Below are 21439 nucleotides of genomic sequence, written 5' to 3'. Positions count from 1 at the left end.
TCACCCTCTGCCCCAGATTCTCACTTTCTACTATTTCCTCACTTCATAAGGCAAAAATGCACATCTGAACCAGGGTGTGGACATTTATTTTATTTCCTCCAGATAAATTTTCCCCTATGACAAGGTATAGAATGACATATATGAATGATGAGCAATCCTAAATTTAGTTTATCCCATAAAACAAGAAATGGTTCACCCTTACTAATCCCTTAGCTGAAGTTATAACACTTAACAGTATGCAAATGACAGTAACCATTTTATATTTAGGAAATCAGACATGGCAAAGTGATCATCTTTTCTTTGGGTCATTAGCTGTCCAAGTAATGGCAAAAGACTTAGTTATCTTAAGCCCCACTGGGATGCAGTTGCCTCAGCAAAACATCACTGCATCTGATTTATTACTGAGTACTCTGAGGAAGACCTTGGCTCCCACTTTCTTCATCCCTTCAGATGACTTAAAGAAATATGACTTTTATTTAAATACCATGTACACAGTAACTACCTGTACATGAGTTTTTAAATGTTATATTGTTCAATTTTTCCTAATTCTATGAGGATGAAAAGTAACTCAGTAGTGGGTTGAGATTTGCTGTATGTCTTCACTACTAAGTTAACATTAAAATTATACCAGGCACATTTTGGCAGTTAGTGTAAACCCAGCATTAATGAGATACATGCCGAAAGGTGTTTGCTTCCAAGACCTCAGCTGAAACGGATGCACGGGGGCCTACTTTCAAACTAATGCTTCAGACTTCCCTCTGATTTTGACATCAGTTTGGCATTTTGATTGCCTATGAATAAGAACTTCCTTAACACTGCTATTAGAGGCATCCTGGTCACCTCCCACTCTGTCTTAGTATGAAGTTGGAGATGGCCTTCGGTTACCTCCCCTTTTATCAACTGATCTCTCTTATGACCTTCCAGGATACTGAGAAGGGATCTAGGTGGCTCAGTCTGGGCTAAGCAGGCAGGGTAGAGCAGGACGGCTTTTCCACCCACTCCTTAATCAGTTGGTGGGCAATGGCTAACTTGGGGGGCAACCAGAATGTCCCGTCCTGTTGCTGAGTATATGGACTCTTTTTCCTCAGGGCTGTGGCCACCTCATCATGACTGAACCAGCCAGCTGCCTCTAGTTCTTTCAAGTTCACCTGGATCTAAAAGACATAAAGGAAAACAGAATGTAAGGTTAGGACCTACAAAATTTAGAATACTCTCGCCAAAGGTGAGAAATTGTTCCCAGAACTAAGCAGGGCCTCGGATCTACAGGCTGGGAGATGATTAGTTTTAGATACTGCACAGAAGCAGAAGAGGCATAACTAAAAGGAGAGAGTTAAATATATTTTTTAAATAGTGTAAAAAAAAAAAAGTGCCTTTTAAAAGTCCCAGAAACACAAATACCAAAATACTAAAGAGTGGTTAATAGTGAGGTGTAATATATAAATAACTTTTGATTAACTTTCAATTTAAAGAAAAACATAAAATTACTCCTCTAAAGGATAAGGGATAATTAATGATTATCAAAGGCACACTGTATCCAAAGGAAGCTGAGACAGATGAGATATTATTAATTCTATGCAAACCAAAACACAACAGACTTTGGCAAGTAAGGACCACAATGCCTTCTCTCAGGGATGCTGCAGAAGAGCAAGATGAGGTTGGGTGAGACAACATCTAAATCCCTTTCACCCAGAAGTTCCTTTGATTTTGTGTAACTGGTCCCCAACCTCCTAAGAGACTTGAACAATAAGACCAACCCTGAAATCAGTCATTTAATTTGATATATTTATTGTGTGCCTACTCTTTGTAAGATGCTCTGCTAAGTCCTGCTGAAAAATAAATTGTCACGTAATTGAGATACATAGAAAAAAGAATGTTAATTGTGTGGCTGCTCTGAATTTGCATGGAGATTGTTTCCTTTATAAGATTGCAAACTCCTTAAGGGAACAAATCCTACATTACACATCTTTGAATAACGTAGACAATGCTGGACTAGACAGGTGCCTACTGGCCAACGTGGGTGAAGCAAAGGAAATACCACAGCATAAGGGAAGCATGAGAACTTACCTCTGTCTGCCCTGGTTTCACAGTTGCATGACAAGCAATCATGAGTGAGCTATTAGGAAAGGGCCAGTGCTGGGATGCAGAGTACTGCAGTCTTTCCACCTCTAATCCCACCTCTTCTGCAACTTCTCTCCGGACAGCCTCTTCCAGACTTTCACCTATAAGCACTCAGATTAATTCAGGACAGCCCTGCAGCGGGAAGGGTGATACAAATGCCCAACTTGAAAGGAGCCCGAAACTGGCTCCAGAGTTTCAATGAATTATTCTTGGGGAGAGCCCTAAATCCCTGAGTCTCTACAACAACAGGACTCAAATCTGGAGTTGGGTGCTGAACTACAATACTTATACTAGTTACTTACTTACTTAGACTGCAAAATAAGAGTGACAATTAGAGAGGCTACCGCTGACCTCAGCTTTAACAAAATTCTAATGCCTTGTTTCACCTTTTGCAAATTTTACCCCAGTAGACTGAGAAAAAAAAAACCTATAAATATCTATTGAATTCTGATAAATAAGGTGCATGCTGAAATATTTAGGGAGAAGTGTACTAATGTCTGCCAACTATGAATCAAAGAATACAACAGATTGAGGGATGGATAGATATGTGATAAAGTAAATGAAGAAAACAAGTGTAGGATGTAGGTGGTAAGTGTATGGGAGAGTAACTGTATAATTCTTTCAGGTACGCCATATGTTTGAAAACTTGTCTCATACTAGACAGTTACAATGCCAGAAGGCAGTTTTTTGACTTGTCAGGAAACAGTGTGCTTGAGACTCCAGAACAGCAGCAACAAGATAAAGAAATACCTACTACTGTTAAGCTTTCGTGTCCTCCAGTCATCTGCACATGCCCTAAACTTCTTACCTATGTCACAAAAACCTGCCAAAGCAGAATACATTCCCTTGGGAAAGGAACTCTGGCGAGCAAGCAGGCATCGAGTCCCATCTGACACTAGAGTGATCACCACAGGAGCCATCTAGGAAAAGGGAATGGAAACTTAGACACGACATTAGGGTTTTGGGCCTGTTAATGGAATGAAGGAATGGATAACTAAGGAAAGCCTTTTAACTGTATAGGCTTCTATCCCTAGGACAAGCTAGCACACAGTCTTCTTGGATTACGGCCCTTTTAAAGTAGTGCTTACTTGTGGATAATAGATGATCTTATTGGAAGGGCACACACGCTTGCTGCCAGCCATATTCTTCTTGGTGGGCTGCCCACTTCTGCTACAGAACTGATGAGCATCATGCCAACGGAGAAGAGCCTGAGCCTAGGAATACAAAGATAGGCTGATTTCATTTGGAGAGAATGTGAAGGTTATCTGTAATAGGGCTGGGCCTAGTATTTAGAGCAATTCAAAAGGAAATGCCAATCCCTTTCCAGCTCACCTACTTTAAATGGGTATCAACTGTTTGAACTTTTAAAAAAGGAAACTATCTGGACACACTCCTCTAGCATCTGAAATATGAATAAGAGAAAGTATGATTCATTTAAAATACATATAATATATAAACTATTATAAATGAATGTCCCATGTACTTAGGACCCAACTTAAAAATAAGATATTTTCAATATTTCCAGTGTAATGCCCCATCAGGTACTCCTCCCCAGTAAAGGTGGGATTTTTTTGCAAATAAAAATGCTTAGAGATGGGGCGCCTGGGTGGCTCAGTGGGTTAAGCCTCTGCCTTCGGCTCAGGTCTTAATCTCAGGGTCCTGGGATCAAGCCCCGCATCCGGCACTCTGCTCAGCAGGGAGCCTGCTTCCCTTCCTCTCTCTCTCTGCCTACCTCTCTGCCTACTTGTGATCTCTGTCAAATAAATAAAATCTTTTAAGAAAAAAATGCTTAGAGATGTCTTTTTAAGTTAAATGAACAACCAAAAGCACTTTAACAAATGAAGTCTAAAGTAATTTCTCATAGGAATAACATAATGATGTATGTTATGCTATGGGTCACTAAAAATATCATGAGGCTGATAGATCTGCATGTCCTTGGGAGAAAATGGTCCTGTGAAAAATAAGGGCAAAAGAAAGGAGAATAAGCAATCTCTCTACAGCACATTGTCCTCTGCCAAGGTTTATAGGAAAGACTGTGATCTACCTGCTCAAGAGGAAACCAGATGTCATTCTAGCCTTTGCATACATGCATGTATTCACACCAAAACACTGCTTTACTAAATTCCCTATAGAACTAAGAAGTCAGAATCTACCATGGTCAGCAAGGAGGCATCCTTTGTGTTCAGCTGAAAGAGAGCCTTCGTCAGCTCAGTGAAAGAGCCCTTGAGCTCTGTCTCCATTTCTGGTTTCTGTAAGGCAGCTAGAAAATGAGAACAGAGGATGAAATGAAACAAACACTGAACTTTGCCTTGGGCCCCCCTCAAGTGTTTCCCAAACTCACCTAATAATACTCAACTAAGGAAAACAAAAAATATACAGGTTCTCAAGCCCCAGCCTGGAGATTCTGAACAGCAGGTGAGTGAGGCCCAGAAATCTTTATTTTTTAGTAAGCACTGGGTGATTTCTTATATTCAGGCAAATCTGAGAAACATCAGAGCATAGTATTTCTCAAGATCCTCTTCAGAGTAATAAGAATATTTGCACTAACCACACACTATCCCTGGAAAAGAGGTAAAATGGCACCTCTAAGCTCCTATCTGCACTGCATAACAGCATCATTACATTTACAACTAGACCCAGGAGAGAAGGAAAGCCTAGTTGGAACCATGAACCTTATACCAAACTGGTTCCCAAAGGCAGGTCTGAAGACCCTGAGCATGGTAACATGTTTATTCACCTGAGATAAGAATGATGTCATGAAAGAGTTAAGAAATATAAAATGTATAAAGGTACAGAGAATAAAATAATAAACATCTGTGTAGCTACTACCTAGCTTAGAAAATATTAAAATGTTCCTTATCTTATAAATGATGATAGTAGATGGGTCATACTTTTTTATATCCTAAATTTTAAAAAAAATCAAGGTTGATAATCTTTGGTATTCACAAAATTTTCTTTTAAGTTTTACTATTACATGAGATCCCAAAGTCTGAGCACCACTGGGAAGTACTCATTAGAAATAATGTTCTATACCATTTTGGGAAGAGGAGCTGGTCAGACCTAGATCCAGAGCAAACCATGCTTCATGCTGGTCAGAGCATCCAATCAGCACAGAGTCTTCTATTCTTTGTGTGTCCTGTCCAAACTTTGCCAGGAGCCTTTCCAACTCTTAAGAAGCAAAAGGAGAAGGGAAGAAAACAGAGGTTTTCACTAAATCACCATAGCCATATTAACCTTCTAGGAAATCATCCACTTCAGCTTGAATAGGTATACCTGCTTCTAGCCACTGTCCTGCAGCTGATTAGCTATGTAATCTTGGCCTAATCACTTAGTCTCTCTAGACCTCCATCTTCCCATCAGCAACCTAAAGTGTTTAGACTAAAAGAATTCTTTTTTTTTTTTTTTAAGATTTTTATTTATTTATTTGACAGAGATCACAAGTAGGCAGAGAGGCAGGCAGAGAGAGAGGAAGGGAAGCAGGCTCCCTGCTGAGCAGAGAGCCCAATGTGAGACTTGATTCCAGGACCCTGAGATCATGACCTGAGCCGAAGGCAGCAGCTTAACCCACTGAGCCACCCAGGCGCCCTAGACTAAAAGAATTCTTGCTGTGTACCACTGTAATCTATGATTGTTTCATGAAAGGAGGCTATCCCTAGTTCAAAAGATACATGATAAGCTAATGTATTACGGTGCTGAAAAAAAAAGTGTCATGCTTAAAATGCTAGAGACCAAATCAGTTACATATAATTTAGATTACGCTGCATGTGTGGCCTAGGGTAGACTATTCATCCAAGATCCAAGTCTGTGTAAGACAAGTGCTGTATAGGGAGAAAATATGACCTCTTGTGCATGAAGAACGTATTTATTTGTTCATAATACAACATATCATTGCTTTCTATTGGCATCCTGATACACTTCTGCACTGCTAGAAACTACCTATCCAAGTATTCAACATCTGGCCCATCGAAGAAATTCACTGGCTTTGTATTTAGAAATCAGTCAGTGTATATTGACATCATAGAATACTGAAAGTTAGTACCTTGAATGCTAAATCCCAGTGCCTTATCTTTATTTACATACCCTAAAAGAGTTCCCAAGTTCTCAAATTAATTTTAAGTCACTTTTACTTTTGATCCTTCTAAAAGAAATGAAGTTATGATGCAAATCTTAAGTAGTAGAACAGTATGTACTTCCATGGAGGCTAAAAATCACTGGTTTAAGCAGGGCTGGGCAAATATTTTGGGTTTTGTGAGCCATGTGGCTCTCTGTCACAACCACTCTGTTCTGCCACTGTAGTTCGAAAACAGCCATAGACAATACGTAAATGAATGAGCAAGGCTGTGTTCCAATATTTACAAAACCAGCAGTGGGTTCCAATTTGGACAGCAGATTCACTGACCCCTAGTTGAAGCCAATAGTGGTTCATACCGTCACTAAATAATGTATGGACAACTCAGGTTTATACACTAAATAATTAATTGGTAGAAGTAACTTGAAAAATCTGGACTCTAAAATGGAAGAAGCCTTCTCAGGGGTTTGATATGGATGAAATTCTGCTTAATGGCCACAGGCTGGTCTACTCTATTGGTCCTCTTTGGGCTTACCTAGTAGGCTATGCCGGGGAGCCTGGTACTGGTGTCCAGATTTCTGAAGCAAAGGAGCCAGGCTATGAAAGAGGTAAAATGCTCCTGTCTGCTGGGCTTTTTTACATGCATCATCATCTTCCTTCAGCTCAAATAAATACCTGTATTTTGGAAATAAAGCATTATTAAACCACACTTAGTTACTTGCATAGCATTCATCTTTCAGAATTCGGTTCTTGCATCCCTCTCCTATCACAGTTATTTCCTTTTATTTATATCCTAAATTGCTCTTTCCCCTGAAAGACTATGATCTCCTTAAGGGCAGGGTCAGCCTTAGTTCTTTATCTCCAGTAACTAGATATCGAATGGCTCAGTTCAATAAATATTTATTGAATTGAATTTCAAGAGTAATAAATATTTACTGAATTGAACCTCAGGGTACTTTGCCAATATTACGCTGTGAGGCAAGAATTTATATGCAGTGAAGTGAAAGGAAAACAAGTACAGCGATAAAATATCAACCACAGAATAGCTAGGGATGAGTGCAGACTTTATTATTATAGATGGAAGAGCCAACACTATACTTTCAGTTTTAACTCTCTTTCAATCTAGGGATGATAAAGAGCAGGCGTTATCTTCAGTGCATTCCTGCTTCCAACACCTAGTCCCCCAGGTGGACACCATTAGCTCCTTATCTCTATCAAAGAGACCACTGGTGGGAAAATGAAGCCTATACTTGACCTACACTTATTTAATAAGTGTAATATCTTCAATGGCCAAAATACAAATGTAGAAAAGATAACATCCTATCATTAGCTTCTCTAGAAGAAATAGTACTGGTTCCAGATCTAAGCTTTTCAAGCACCTTCATTAAAGATTACCTAAGTTTATCCCTTCAAGAGCCTTGAAAATCAAGTCAGGCTCCACATGATTCGGGGGTACTATAATAAAGATTCTCCTTCTGGACCCTTAGGGATAACCATTTTTGCCAATTAAAAGCCCCAAACAGACTCAGATTTATGGCAGATTTTGTCACTGAAGTAGGTAATGCAGTTTATAGATATTTCCTGTAGGATCTGGGAGATTTTGTAACACAGAGTTAGCTCAACATAAAACTACAAAGGAAAATGATAAATGTGTCCCAGCGACATGTTTAGGAACCTATTTTTGACTGTATGATAAAAGGGGTTACAATGAGCTCTTTATAAACACAAGACCAAAGAAACCTGAGATTTTAATACTCAATGGTATTTTTAAACTTATTATAAGAGACTGTCACTTCCTGGGGCAAAGACTTAATGCATGTTGAAGGAGAGACTTGTGCCACTCAGAAGTTACCAAATATAAACTATAGAACAAACAAAGCTGCCTTCCTAAAAGAACAGTAAGAGTCATACAACCTGCGCTTTACCCTAATGACTCTAAAAAGCAAAACACCTACAAAAACACTCAGGTTAAGGTCTTAAATCTGGGGCCTCACTGGAACTGGAACTGAGATCCCAAAAGTTCCTTACATTTTCCTTCTTGATCAGGAACACTAATTTTAAAAATTCCTTTTCCCCCTTTAGTTATAATAGTACGGAAACAACACTAAGATTATTGGACAAAAGCTTATTTTCCTATTTATAAAAATCAAAAGTCATCCCATTAAAATCAGAAAATACAGTTAGCAATTTGTTCAAAAAAGGGAAATCATCAAGAATCTCACCATTCAGAGATGATCACTGTTTACACCTGGGAATTCTTTAAACAATTTATTGTGTGTACCTGCACATAGATAGGTATATTCAGGATCATACCTACTTGTAGCCTTTTTTCTTTAACATTCTTTTCATGCCATGTTCTTTATTGACAGGATTTCATTCTCGTGATTTTTTTACTAATTTTAAAATCACTTTAATACAGTCAGTTTTAGACCATTCAATAACTATACAGTAATTCAGTTATTGTTCTCGGAGTCTCAGCCTGAGAACAGCAAATAACCTACAATAATATAAGTACCACAATTTCCTTTTCTCACTTTTGTTCATGTATCGTTCTGTGCTTATGTGCCTTTAAATTCTGGACTGGGCACTCACCTTTGGCAGAGCTTTTCCAGTAGGAGGCCCTGGTTATGAGCGCATTTCTTCAGAGGAGTTTCACCTTTGCTTCTACAAGGTGCCCAGCGGTCTTAGAAGTCTACAACTACTACTTACATTCTTTTTAGGTTGGGGTTTGGGTGGCATAACACAGATGGTGCAAATTTAAACCCCCAAAACCATGAGAATAGCTAGTGATTTCAAATTCACAGATTTCAAATTTCCCAGGCTGTGACAAAGAAGTCCTTTACCATCTTCCTGTACTGGAGTAGGGTTTTTGGTTTTGGTTTTTCTCCTAGTCTACCTTTAACTGGTAGTTTAGTTCTTTCTTAGAGGGTGAGGGCTGAAGTAATTAGAATTATCTACCTTATTTTCAGGAAACTTCATGAACTATTACTATTCAGTATAGTTTTTAATTCCATCATAGGGGTGTACCGTCGTTTAATTAATTTCTCCCTTCTTGGTCATTCATCCATTCAGTAGTCCTTTAGTGCCTACTATGCACGTGGTATTGTTTTATACATGGGTACCAGAGGGGTACCCATATGCAGAGGGGTACCAGAGTGGGAAAGACAAAGTTCTTATCTTAATAGAACTTAATATTTAAATATGTCAGATATTTTAGTTATTACTGGAAATTTAGTTTAGAATGTTTCCAATTATAATTTGTAATGACTGTCCTTATATGTAAATCTTAATCTTGTATCCTTCATCCTCAATATAGGATTTTGAGATATTTATATTTTATAATTTAATGGGCCAAAAAGAGAATAATCAGAGCTCAGATTGGTCACAACTCACCGGGTCTTAGCGACATAAGTTGACAGCAGCCTAAAGTACCAAAAAGATTTTCTCCTGCAAGCAATTCCACAATACAGGGACATTGTCAGGTCCTTAGAGAAAAGAGAAGTTAAAAGAAAAAAAAGTCATAGTGTGCAATTAAAGTAATGAATCACCAAGATGGTTATACTTTCAGCCAGGATAGGATTACTTTTTAATATTGAGGAAAGAAACTGAATAGGAGTCAGGTGATCTGGCTTCTAAATTGCATTTATTCCACTAACTAGCTGTGGGATTTCAACTTTTCAGTACCCCTTTTCTAATCTACAAAATTGCAACCTGGGGGCACCTGGGTGGCTCAGTGGGATAAAACCTCTGCCTTCGGCTCAGGTCATGATCTCAGGGTCCTGGGATGGAGCCCCACATCAGGCTCTCTGCTCAGCAGGGAGCCTGCTTCCTCCTCTCTCTCTGCCTGCCTCTCTGCCTACTTGTGATCTGTCTCTGCCAAAGAAATAAATAAAATCTTAAAAAAAAAATTGCAACCTGTTCCGCCTACCTAATAGGTGGAGACTCTGCTATCTACAAAAAATACATTCTTCCTCCTAAGAATTATTGCTGAAAGGTAGCTGCTAAGCCACAATGTACATTTCTCTCTTTATATCTAAGCAGTGCCAAAAGTAGGTCTTAACAATGCAATGTGAGTGTAAGTAATGTATATCTCTTCTAGGATGAAGCAGTTAAGAAGTGGGTATGCCTAGAGGCTCCCAGGTGGCGCAGTCAGTTGAGCATCAAACTCTTTGTTTCATCTCAGGTCCTGATCTCAGGGTGGTGAGATCAAGCCCCATACCAGGCTCTGTCTTCAACTGGAGTCTTCTTGAGATTCTCTCCCTCTCTCTCTGCCCTTCCCCCCACCTTGGTGTGTGTGCACATTCTCTAAAGTAAATAAATCTTTAAGTAAAAATTTTAAAATAATAATAAAAGAAGTGGGTATGCCATCATCCCCTTTCCTCCTCCTGCTTGTAAGACTCTGGAATGGCAGAACCATTAGATGGAGAAACCTGGATCCTTGAATCACAACATGGAGAAAAGCCACCTTCCAACTAAAGTACTCACACACACACACTTTGGACGATTTATCAGTGAGAAATAAACTTCAGTCATATTAAACAAGTGAACTTTTGAAGTTTGTTATAGCAGCTAGCATTACTCTATCTAAGACCAGGTAAGACGGGGAATGTCTCCAAGTAACTGAAGTAAGTTTCTCAGAATATATGAAAGCCAAAGTCCCTCTGAGAATGAAGTAAGAGGAATCCTATAGGCAAGAAAAATATAAAAATCATGGCCATTAAGAAAATATTTCAAAAGGCAGCTATGCAAATCTACATGAATCCAAGATATTTTCTATTTTGTGTGTCTCATTGTGAGAGAAAAAAAATTCTTTATCTTATGAATCCATTCTGTAGAAGGTGATTCCTGTTATTTTTTTTTTAAGATTGTATTTATTTATTTGTCATAGATCACAAGTAGGCAGAAAGAGGGGGATGCAGGCTCCCTGCTGAGCAGAGAGCCTGATGCGGGGCTCAATCCCAGGACCCCGAGATCATGACCCGAGCCAAAGGCAGAGGCTTAATCCACTGAGCCATCCAGGCACCCCAAGGTGATTCCTTTTAAATTGTTTATCAATAACTATTTTATTCCCCCATTGGCAATAAATTCAAGAAGTTCCACTGAAATGAAAAAATCAGTACAAATAACCAGCCACCCTTTTAACTGTACCCAAGGGAGGAAGCTTTGACACTAAACAAATTACTGAGGAACATCTAAAGTTTAGGCTTACTTCTTGGTTGCATAATTATGAATCACTGATGACTAATCCTTGGACAGTTTTGGCTACAATCAGTGTCCTAGCCAAGGGTAAAATATATTTAGCAAACAACATTCAACAAAAAGTATTTATTGAAAACTGACTTTATGCAAGATCCTTTAAGGAACACAGAAATGTACTGTGGAAAACCTGCTATCAAGGGTCTCTAATAGGAGAGAGAAGACAAACAGCTTTCCCAGAAGGCAACATGTGATATGTGGGTTAAAAACCATTCTAGAAGAGTATTAAAAAGCATAATTCCTAGTTTAATAACCTAAAGACTTGTGTGATATACTGGAAGAAATACATTTACATTTCTTGTACATAGATATGTCCTACGTATATGTCTCGTGTACAACTCTGAGAATGTAAACTGATACAGTATTTGGGGGGGGGGACTGGGAATATGTATCAACATGGTAAATAAACATCCTTTCACCTAGCAATTCCACTTCTATGAAATTATCTTGTGAAGAAAAGGATAGGTATAGGAACATTAACAAGAAGTATGATGAAGGGGAATAATATACAGCTCTTAAAAATAAATAGAAGAGGGGTGCCTGGGTGGCTCAGTCATCTGACTCTTGGTTTTGGCTCAGGTCATGGTCTCAGAGTCCTGGGATCAAGCCACACATCAGCAAGGAGTCTGCTTGGGATTTTCTCTTTCCCTCTCCCTCTCCCCCCCCCTCTCAAATAAGTAAAATCTTTAAAATAAATAAATACAAGATAACAGTGGAAACATTCATATACAGTAACAGGGAAAGATATTCCACAATATATGTTTAAGTAAGAAAAGCAAGTAATATTTGGTTTACTACCATATAATTAATTTATAAAGGAAAGGACATAGGGGTGCCTGGGTGGCTTTGTTGGTTAAGCAACCAACTCTTGATTTTGGCTCAGGTCATGATCTGAGGGTTGTGGGATTGAGCCCTGTGTTGGTCTCTGTACTGGGCATGCAGTCTGCTTAAGATTCTCTCTCTCCCTCTCCCTCTGTCCCTGCCTGCCCCTTCTCTCCTTCTCTTAAAAAAAAAAAAAAAAAAAAAAAAAAAAAAAAAGAAAAACAAAAGGACACATACATATCAGTAAACATAAATATATATTTATTTCTATTTTTAAAGTGACTAGAAGTACACATACTAAATCGTTAACAGAGTTACCTCATCACAGTCCCAGGGAGCCAAAAGTAATTCTTTTTGTTAGTTCCTTGAATCCTGAGAGCCAAGAGCTATTTGGTGGCACTATTAACTACCAACTATGTGGCCCACTGTCCTTGGCTGCCTGATGTTTTGTCTAGTTTGTTACTAAATTAACCTTAGCCAGTTGTGGATTATCATGGCCTGCTGACTCATGGGATGGTGGTCACAGCTTGTAAAAAACAAAGTGAAGTTCTTTTTTTTTTTTTTTTTAAAGATTTTATTTATTTATTTAACAGAAATCACAAGTAGACGGAGAGGCAGGCAGAGAGAGAGGAAGGGAAGCAGGCTCCCTGCTGAGCAGAGAGCCCCATGCGGGACTCGATCCCAGGACCCCGAGATCATGACCCAAGCCGAAGGCAGTGGCTTAACCCACTGAGCCACCCAGGCGCCCCCAAAGTGAAGTTCTTAATGTAACTTTGAAAAAACATTAACAATCAAGAGGAAAACCACTCCAAAGAACAAATAATCCAATCAAGAAATGGGCAGAGGACATGAACAGACATTTCTCCAAAGAAGACATCCAGATGGCCAACAGACACATGAAAAAGTGCTCCATGTCACTCAGCATCAGGGAAATACAAATCAAAACCACAATGAGATATCACCTCACACCAGTCAGAATGGCTAAAATCAACAAGTCAGGAAATGACAGATGCTGGCGAGGATGCGGAGAAAGGGGAACCCTCCTACACTGTTGGTGGGAATGCAAGCTGGTGCAACCACTCTGGAAAACAGCATGGAGGTTCCTCAAAATGTTGAAAATAGAACTGCCCTATGACCCAGCAATTGCACTACTGGGTATTTACCCTAAAGATACAAACGTAGTGATCCAAAGGGGCACATGCACCCGAATGTTTATAGCAGCAATGTCCACAATAGCCAAACTATGGAAAGAACCTAGATGTCCATCAACAGATGAATGGATCAAGAAGATGTGGTATATATACACAATGGAATACTACGCAGCTATCAAAAGAAATGAAATCTTGCCATTTGCGACAACATGGATGGACTAGAGCGTATCAAGCTTAGCGAAATAAGTCAAGCAGAGAAAGACAACTATCATATGATCTCCCTGATATGAAGAAGTGGTGATGCAACATGGGGGTTTAAGTAGGTAGGAGAAGAATCAATGAAACAAGATGGGATTGGGAGGGAGACAAACCATAAGTGACTCTTAATCTCACAAAACAAACTGAGGGTTGCTGGGGGGAGGGGGGTGGGGAGAAGGGGGGTGGGGTTATGGACATTGGGGAGGGTATGTGCTTTGATGAGGGCTGTGAAGTGTGTAAATCTGGCGATTCACAGACCTGTACCCCTGGGGATAAAAATATATGTTTATAAAAAATAAAAAAATTATTTAAAAAAAAGAGGAAAACCACTTATTTCAACTGAGAATTGTACCTTCATTGGTACAGTCATAAGCCTAGTAGATAAAAATTAAGTCTAAAGCACCTGGGTGGCTCAGTGGGTTAAAGCCTCTGCCTTCGGTTTAGGTCATGATCCCAGGGTCCTAGGATTGAGCCCTGCATCAGGCTCGCTGTTCAGCAGGGAGCCTGCTTCTCTTCAAATCTCTCAGCCTGCCTCTCTGCCTACTTCTGATCTCTGTCTGTCAAATAAATAAATAAAATCTTAAAAAAAAAATCAAGTCGAATTCCTTTTCTAAATGGTCCCTTGTATATCTTTATACACATCTTATATAAAAACTATAGAGCTTATTGAAAAGTAAAAGAGGAGAAAGTGATTTCCTTAAAAATCAGCTTTAACTGTATATATTTATTTATATTTAACTGTATATATTTCTCTTTGAAATATATAATTTGAATTATAAAATTAACATAATTATATTACAGGACATCTAGAAGACAGAATTGTGAGACTGTCCATAATATGACCACATAAATATAACATATATTTTCTAATCTTTTTTATATGTATGATTTTTTTTTAAGATTTTATCCATTTATTTGACAGAGATCACAAGCAGCAGAGAAGCTGGCAGAGAGAGGGAGGGAAGCAGGCTCCCTGCTGAGCAGTGAGCCTGATGTGGGGCTCGATCCCAGGACCCTGGGATCATGACCTGAGTGGAAGGCAGCTTTAACCCACTGAGCCACCCAGGTGCCCCCGTACATGTACAACTTCTATATATTTGTAATTAGAGGACACACTTTTGTCAACGTGCTTTCACGAAACACATCACAAGCAGTTTTCTGTTTTTGTATAAGCTATAAAATATTTTTAGCTGCAAAATAATACATTCAGGTAGACTCATCCTTATTTGGCTAAACATTCCCCTGATTTTAGACATTTAGGTTGCTCTGATTTTAAATTACCAGAAATAAGATACCACTAAATACCTATGTGCTGATATTTTCAGGCTACTTCTTTTAAGTTTCCCAAAGTAGAATTACTGGGACAAAATTTAGTTTAAAATCATATGGCTCTTTCTACACATTGCTGCATTTACAAGATTCAGTAGTGTTTGGCTTTAAAAAAAAAAAAAAAAAAAAAACCTTTCATTTTATATTTTTTAATAACTACCGAGATTAAAAGTGTTTTGAGATTTAATAGTTCTGGTTTCCCTTTTGCAAACTGTTTGATGCCCTGTGCTCATTTATTTACTGTGGTTTTGACCATTCTAGGTTTTTAGAATATTATAGTACATTTCCAGCATTTTCCATAACAGGATCACAGAAACGCAGTACAGGAACCAACTGATATATGTGTTGCATTTCTTTGTGTACCTCAGTCCAAAAGAAAAAAGAAAAAAGAGGTCTTTTAACAATGAGGATATGTGAACCGACTTGTAGAATAAAAATATTATTTCTTAAAACTCCACGCTATTTATTATTATAGAAATTTAATGCAGGGAAAATGTGTTACTTTTTTCTAAATGGTTTGTGATTTTTTACTCTTCTGGAGGTCTTCAGTGTGATGTTTTATTTAAAGTGTATTGGCTCAAGAGCTCACTTTCAGTAAACTTGCTGGAAAACAACTGGTAAACCTGCCATGATCCTCCACATTACAAACAGAACTGTTTTTGTTTGAATTGGCAACTATTATGGTATTTTATTCCTGATGGCATGCTGAGGATAAAAGTTCACTATTCATGAAATAAGTTTTGGAAGAAAATACTAGCACTGTTATTTTACATTAGATGACAAGCTCAGGCTTGCCTTCTGTTTTACAGTCTGTGCCTATCTCCAAACTGAGGAAGGAACAGGGAAGTAAGCACTGAAGAGACTCTGGACTTTTATTCTCCCACTGACTGAATTTGTGATCTGGAGCTGTCACCTAACTCCTTGGAGCTTCCTTTCTGTCTCATTTCTCAGAGGGGAGGGAAGGAGAGAAAATGGATCTGAAGTGTATTACAACCATGTCAGGTTTCTACCTAATTCTCAGATCTGTTGGACTGTAAAATCCTTAAGGGGTGGTATCTTCCCCTTTCTATAGCACCCAGCACTGTTTCTATCACAATGTAAAACATAATATAGATAGATGGGTGAATGAATGAATGAACAAATTTATCCCATTTTACAAGTGAGGAAGATAAAGCTTGAACTAATCTGAAATCACAGTTTAGACAGTAGCAGTTTCAAGCCCAGGGCTATCTGGCTCCAAAACTCATGTTTTGATGAGAAATACATGGGAAAGCATTTTTCAACATTCATTTATGATTTATGTCTTTAAAAGTACAAGGACGGGGCACCTGGATGGCTCAGTGGGTTAAAGCCTCTGCCTTCGGCTCAGGTCATGAACCCAGTGTCCTGAGATCGAGCCCCACATCGGGCTCTTTGCTCGCCAGGGAAACTGTTTCCGCCTCTCTCTGCCTACCTCTCTGCCTACCTGTGATCTCTGTCAAATAAATAAATAAAAATCTTAAAAAAAAAAAAAAGTACAAGGACTGATAAAGATGAAAGATAATATTGTTTTTACCAAAAATTATTTGATAAAGAGGCAAGGTTGTTAAGATTAACAGTATCTCTCAAGCCCCTGTAATACATAATTCCTACATTTTTTATCCTGTTCATTTTAAGAAGAAAGATTACTTTGTAAAGTACTACAGCATGAAGAAAGGGTCCATCTCGAATCTCTGTGGTTATTCTACCAAGAAGTTTGGTAGAGTTTGAGAGAGCCCTTTTCAGTCTGTCTATTTATTCATTACTGTGGACCTCAGAGGAATGAGGAAATATGCAAAACTGAGGAGCCAAAGGACACAGATTTCAAGGTCTCCTTAAGTAGCTTTATGGTTTGCTTTCTAAAAATGTTTCCTCCCTTAATTAAAAAATAATGCAGGCACAAGGCAAAAAGGTAAGCAAGTTCCGTTTTTAAATGACTCTCCAAGAAAGTACCAGAAAAATACTAGCTTTAGTTAGAATATTAGCTTTATCTTTAGTTAAAAGGATGGTTCTATAAGTTACGATGCAAAACTGGCCATTCCCTGGATCCTGCAATAAGGAAAAGACTAAGCTAAAAATCACAAAATGCTGTGACCAAGAGCTTTTTTTCAAGTTTTGATTATGCCTTCCCATAAAATCCTTCCTTTGCTTAGAAACTCAACAGTTTTCTGTTCCGCTGTACTCACTCTGAATTTGGGGGAGGGTGCCTTCCTAGGCCTCAGGAATCAGCAGAAACCAGGGAACTAGCAAGGCTACTGGGAAGTAGGGCTTTCCCGCTTAGGGCCCTCTGCCACACTTCCCAGAATACCCTATTGATGCACTCTGGGAAATGTAGTTCTGTTTTCATGCTAGCTGTTAAGTCTTCCAAGGTTAACCGTGGTTGTAAGCGTTCTTTTGCCACACTTCCCAGAATTCACCTAGAGAGGCACCCTGGGAATTGTAGTTTAATCCAGAGGCATGTTAAAATCCACTACAACAGCAAAGTTAACAGTGAATGTCAAAAGCAAAGATCTAAGATCTTCTAAATCCATTACCAGAAAAACTACCAACCTTGTCTTTGGAGAAGCAGTAGATTCACTTTTCAATAACAAAAAGATAGTCATTAAACCCATCCTAGTACACAAAAGACTATTTTGTGGGGAAGGAAAGGAGTGTTGGGGCAGGAACTAAGCTAACTTTCGAACTTTCTGTCTGCCCACTTTAGAACTAGTTCTAACATTTCATGAAATCTGCCAATTGTAAAGGACATGACTATGTCTAAAGGCGTGTGAGCTTATGTCAGAATGCATCCCTTGATCAACCAGGGCAGTATTCCATAGCACTGAAAGCAGTCTAGCAAAACTGCTTTGGTTCTGCTCTTTTCTTGCTTTAAAGTTGCTTGCTTGTAGGAAAAGACAGTTTTGAAGGACCTTCATTCAACATGTATTTAATAAATACCAACCTGGGACTGTTAATAGGCACCAGATACAGCAGGGGTGAAAAATGGAAAATTTCTGTTTTTGTGCAACTTACATTCTAAAGAAAAAAACAAGTAAATATACAATGTGTTTGGCTATAAGTGCTGAGGAGAAAAATAAAGCAAGATAAGAGGAGGGAGGATTTTGCTATTTTATATACAGTGGCCAGCCTTATTGTAAAGGTGATATTTGAGCAAAGACAGTGAAAGAGTTGAGGAAGGAAACCAAATGGAAATCTATGTGAAGAGATTCATAGACAGGAGAAAATCAGCAGATGCAAATGTCCTGGGGAGGAAGAGTAACTGGCAGGTCTGAGGAAAGCCTAGGACAAAGCATGATAATCAGAGATGAGGTCAAAGTGTAGCCAAGTATCAGATCACATAGGGCTTCACAAGTCTTACAATTCTTATCGAGCCATTGTAATCCTTTGGTTTTTACTCTGGGAGGGTTGGGATGTGACAGAAGAATTTGAGCAGGAGAATGAGATGATTTAACTTACATTGTAAAGGAATTTCTATGTGTGTGGAGGGTAGATTACAGGGGATACTGATTATTAAAACCTGGATGTTATTATTAACATGTAACTTGGTTACATGGGAAGGAAGAATAGTAATTCTGGTTGACCAGCCATTTATTTTGGGTCTTTCCATTAACACATGAACCCAAGCATTTTATCAGATTGATTCATTGTTCTTAAGGAAGGCGCAGAAAACTCGAGGAATACAAGATTATAAAGTCAATAAATTCCAAAGAGATGGGGAAACGTGCTTGGAGGAAGTTAGGGCTCTAATAATTTTTTTAAAAAATCAAAATGACTCTGTTTTTAAGCTACTAAGTATAAAGTGCTATATAATAAAAATAATGGTATGGTCTGAATCCTCATGTTCCCTCAAAATTTATATGTTGAAATAATAATCCCAATGTGATAGTATTAGGAGGTGAGGACTTTGAGAGGTAATAGGTCATTAGGGTGGAGCTCTCATGAATGAGATTAATGCCCTTATAAAAGAGACCTAATGGGGCACCTGGGTGGCTCAGTGGGTTAAGCCTCTACCTTATGCTCAGGTCATGATCTCAGGGTCCTGGGATGGAGCCCTGCATCAGGCTCTCTGCTCAGCAGGGAGCCTGTTTCCCCCCCCCCCCTCTGACTGCCTCTTTGCCTACTTATGATCTCTGTCTGTCAAATAAATAAAATCTTAAAAAAAATAAAAAGAGTCCCAAGAGGATTTCCTTGCTCCTTTTACCATGTGAGGATTTGGAGAGAAGTCAGCAGTCTGCAGCCTAAAGGAGGGTCTTCACCAGAACCCAACCATGCTGGCACCCTGCTCTTGGACTTGAGGACTCCAGGACTGTAAGAAATAAATTTTTGTTGTTTATAGGATACCCAGTCTGTCGAATTTTGTTATAGCAGACCAAATGGACTAAGACAAATAGAGAAGATTTTAACTAGGCATTTACTGTGGTCCAGGTACCATGCAAAGTGTTTCATGAATTATCACTAATCCTCACATCCTATGAGATAAGTAGTATTATTCGCACTTTGAAAAAACAGAGGGTTAGAAACGTTAGAAAAGGAGAATGAAGAGTGAGTGCTAGTGGGAACAGAGGTTTGGGGTTTTTTTTGAGGGATGAAAATATAAAATTGATTGTGGTGATGGCTGTACAGTTCTGTGAGCCCAAGATTGTTCAATAAATTGCATACTTTAATTGGGTAAGGTAAGTTATATGTTATTTGAATTGTAGCTCAATCAAGCTGCTAAAAATATTCAGTCAAATCATTAATTGTGTTAAACCATCACAGTGCATGATTAGTAAATACAGCAAATATGGTATAAATAACTATAATTCTTCTAGTGTTTTTAGGTCATAATAAGGTAAAAATGATCGTTCCTCAGACATGTTTAAGTTTAAATCAATGGCAATTTTAAAATAAAATATAATAAATTAATACTTTTTTAAGGGCAAAAATTGACCTTCAAGTGGTTGAATCCCAGTCTAGCTTTTAGTGGTGAAAGTAACAATGTATTTATGTATTACTTATTTTTAAAAAAACATTTTTTGGGGGCGCCTGGGTGGCTCAGTGGGCTAAAGCCTCTGACTTCGACTTGGGTCGAAGGGTTATGGTCCTGAGGTCCTGGGATGGAGCCCCGCGTTGGGCTCTCTGCTCGGCGGGAAGCCTGCTTCCCTTCCTCTCTCTCTGCCTGCCTCTCTGCCTATTTGTCTGTCAAATAAATAAATAAAATCTTTTTAAAAAAATAGAAAAAAATAAAAAGAACTTTTTTTCTTAAAGATATTACTTATTTATTTGTCAGAAAGAGAGAGAACACAAGCAGCAGGCAGATAGAGAAGCAGGCTCTCCCCTGAGCAGGGAGCCTGATGTGACTGTGCCAGAGCTAAAGGCAGTGGCCTAACCAACTGAGCCACCCAAAATACTTATCTATTTATTTTAGCGAGAGAGCACGCACACTCACACATGAGCAAGGGGAAGGGCAGAGGCAAGATGGTAAGAGAAAATCTCAACCCGACTCAGGGCTGATTGTGGAGCCCCACACAGGGCTCGATTCTCTGACCCCAAGTTCATGACTTAAGCCAAAACCAAGAGTTGGGTGCTTAAACAGCTGGTCACCCAGGCACCCTGAAAGTAACAATGTATTTAAAGATATGTGTTTATTAATTCATTGAACAGTCTTTATTGAAAAACTGTCATATGTCAGGCATCATGCTAGAATTGAGGTTATAATTGTGAATAACATACTGTCTTTGCCATCAAAAATTAATTATACATGCATATGTGTGTATTATGTGTGTTTGACAGAGAGAGTGAGTTAGCATGCAAGCATGTGAGAAAACAGCTCATTTACTCAGTCTTCAGCCACTTCTGGGGATGGACATAGAATGTAGGGTGTACCTGAGCAAACTGGCAGGTTTATGGTTGGATATGTCTCATTACATGTGAGACAAGAAAAAGATCTTAGCAAATAGGTGGGAAGGTGTTTATGTGAGAGTCCCTCAAATAATCAACCACTTGCAAAGACCCCCTATCTGCATAGCTAGTGGTGCCATAAACACTGGGAGATCCTTAGCTTCTCTTCAGGAACAAGGTACAATAGGTTTCCTTCTCCTCTACCCAAATATGGGATAAGGCTTAATTTGAATACATGATTTTGTTAGCATAATGCAGTCACTCAGTTGACTAGGTTTCTGTTTCCTGTCAATTGAACTCTTGCTGTCTTTGCTTTTGCACCCCAACCCTCTTTTTTAAATGACTGTGAACCATTTCACTGTAGTTACTAGCAGTTCCAATAGAATATTGACAGAAGTTAATTTAAAAACTACCAGTATCATTATCATTTAAAAGATTTAGCAAAAGGCTTTCAATAATAAGTTATGACTATAGTTAAATAACTAGTGTCTTGTGTAATTTCACCTTTACCCCAATATCTAAAGAGGTTCTGAGTATT

The 21439-nt window shown here is 38.7% G+C and overlaps 1 protein-coding gene across 3 annotated transcripts; it reads right to left on the bottom strand.

The window, feature by feature from the left end:
• Positions 1-75: 75 nt before the first annotated feature.
• On the bottom strand, positions 76-17305 carry NUDT13 (nudix hydrolase 13). 3 transcript variants are annotated; one of them, XM_004769468.3, is made up of 9 exons: positions 17208-17305; positions 9581-9672; positions 6723-6862; positions 5152-5286; positions 4272-4378; positions 3207-3332; positions 2927-3038; positions 2065-2219; positions 76-1154 (listed from the first exon to the last, which is right to left on the bottom strand). In XM_004769468.3, the coding sequence occupies exons 2-9, from the start codon at positions 9661-9663 to the stop codon at positions 960-962; spliced, it is 1053 nt and encodes a 350-aa protein (XP_004769525.1). In that variant the 5' UTR covers positions 9664-9672; positions 17208-17305; the 3' UTR covers positions 76-959. The 3 variants fall into 3 exon arrangements, 2 of the variants coding, with proteins under 2 accessions (XP_004769525.1, XP_012899714.1); XR_006607701.1 differs by lacking the exon at positions 2927-3038 and having other exon boundaries at positions 1018-1154; XM_013044260.2 differs by lacking the exons at positions 4272-4378; positions 5152-5286; positions 17208-17305 and adding an exon at positions 8410-8468.
• Positions 17306-21439: the final 4134 nt, after the last annotated feature.

This window comes from Mustela putorius, unplaced genomic scaffold (assembly GCF_011764305.1).
Source record: "Mustela putorius furo isolate JIRA1106 unplaced genomic scaffold, ASM1176430v1.1 tig00000698_pilon_pilon_pilon, whole genome shotgun sequence".
Taxonomy (NCBI): domain Eukaryota; kingdom Metazoa; phylum Chordata; class Mammalia; order Carnivora; family Mustelidae; genus Mustela; species Mustela putorius.
Note: the sequence above shows the minus strand (reverse complement) of the source record. Positions and strands in the feature narration are given on the sequence as shown.

Coding starts and splice junctions, on each gene's coding strand:
- NUDT13 (XM_004769468.3), bottom strand. CDS start 9,663: ATGTCCCTGTATTGTGGAATTGCTTGCAGGAGAAAATCTTTTTGGTAC. Junction 4,379..5,151: donor CAGCTCCTCTTCCCAAAATG/GTATAGAACATT, acceptor CTCATTTTCTAG/CTGCCTTACAGAAACCAGAA. Junction 3,333..4,271: donor ATGCCTCCTTGCTGACCATG/GTAGATTCTGAC, acceptor TTGTATTCCTAG/GCTCAGGCTCTTCTCCGTTG.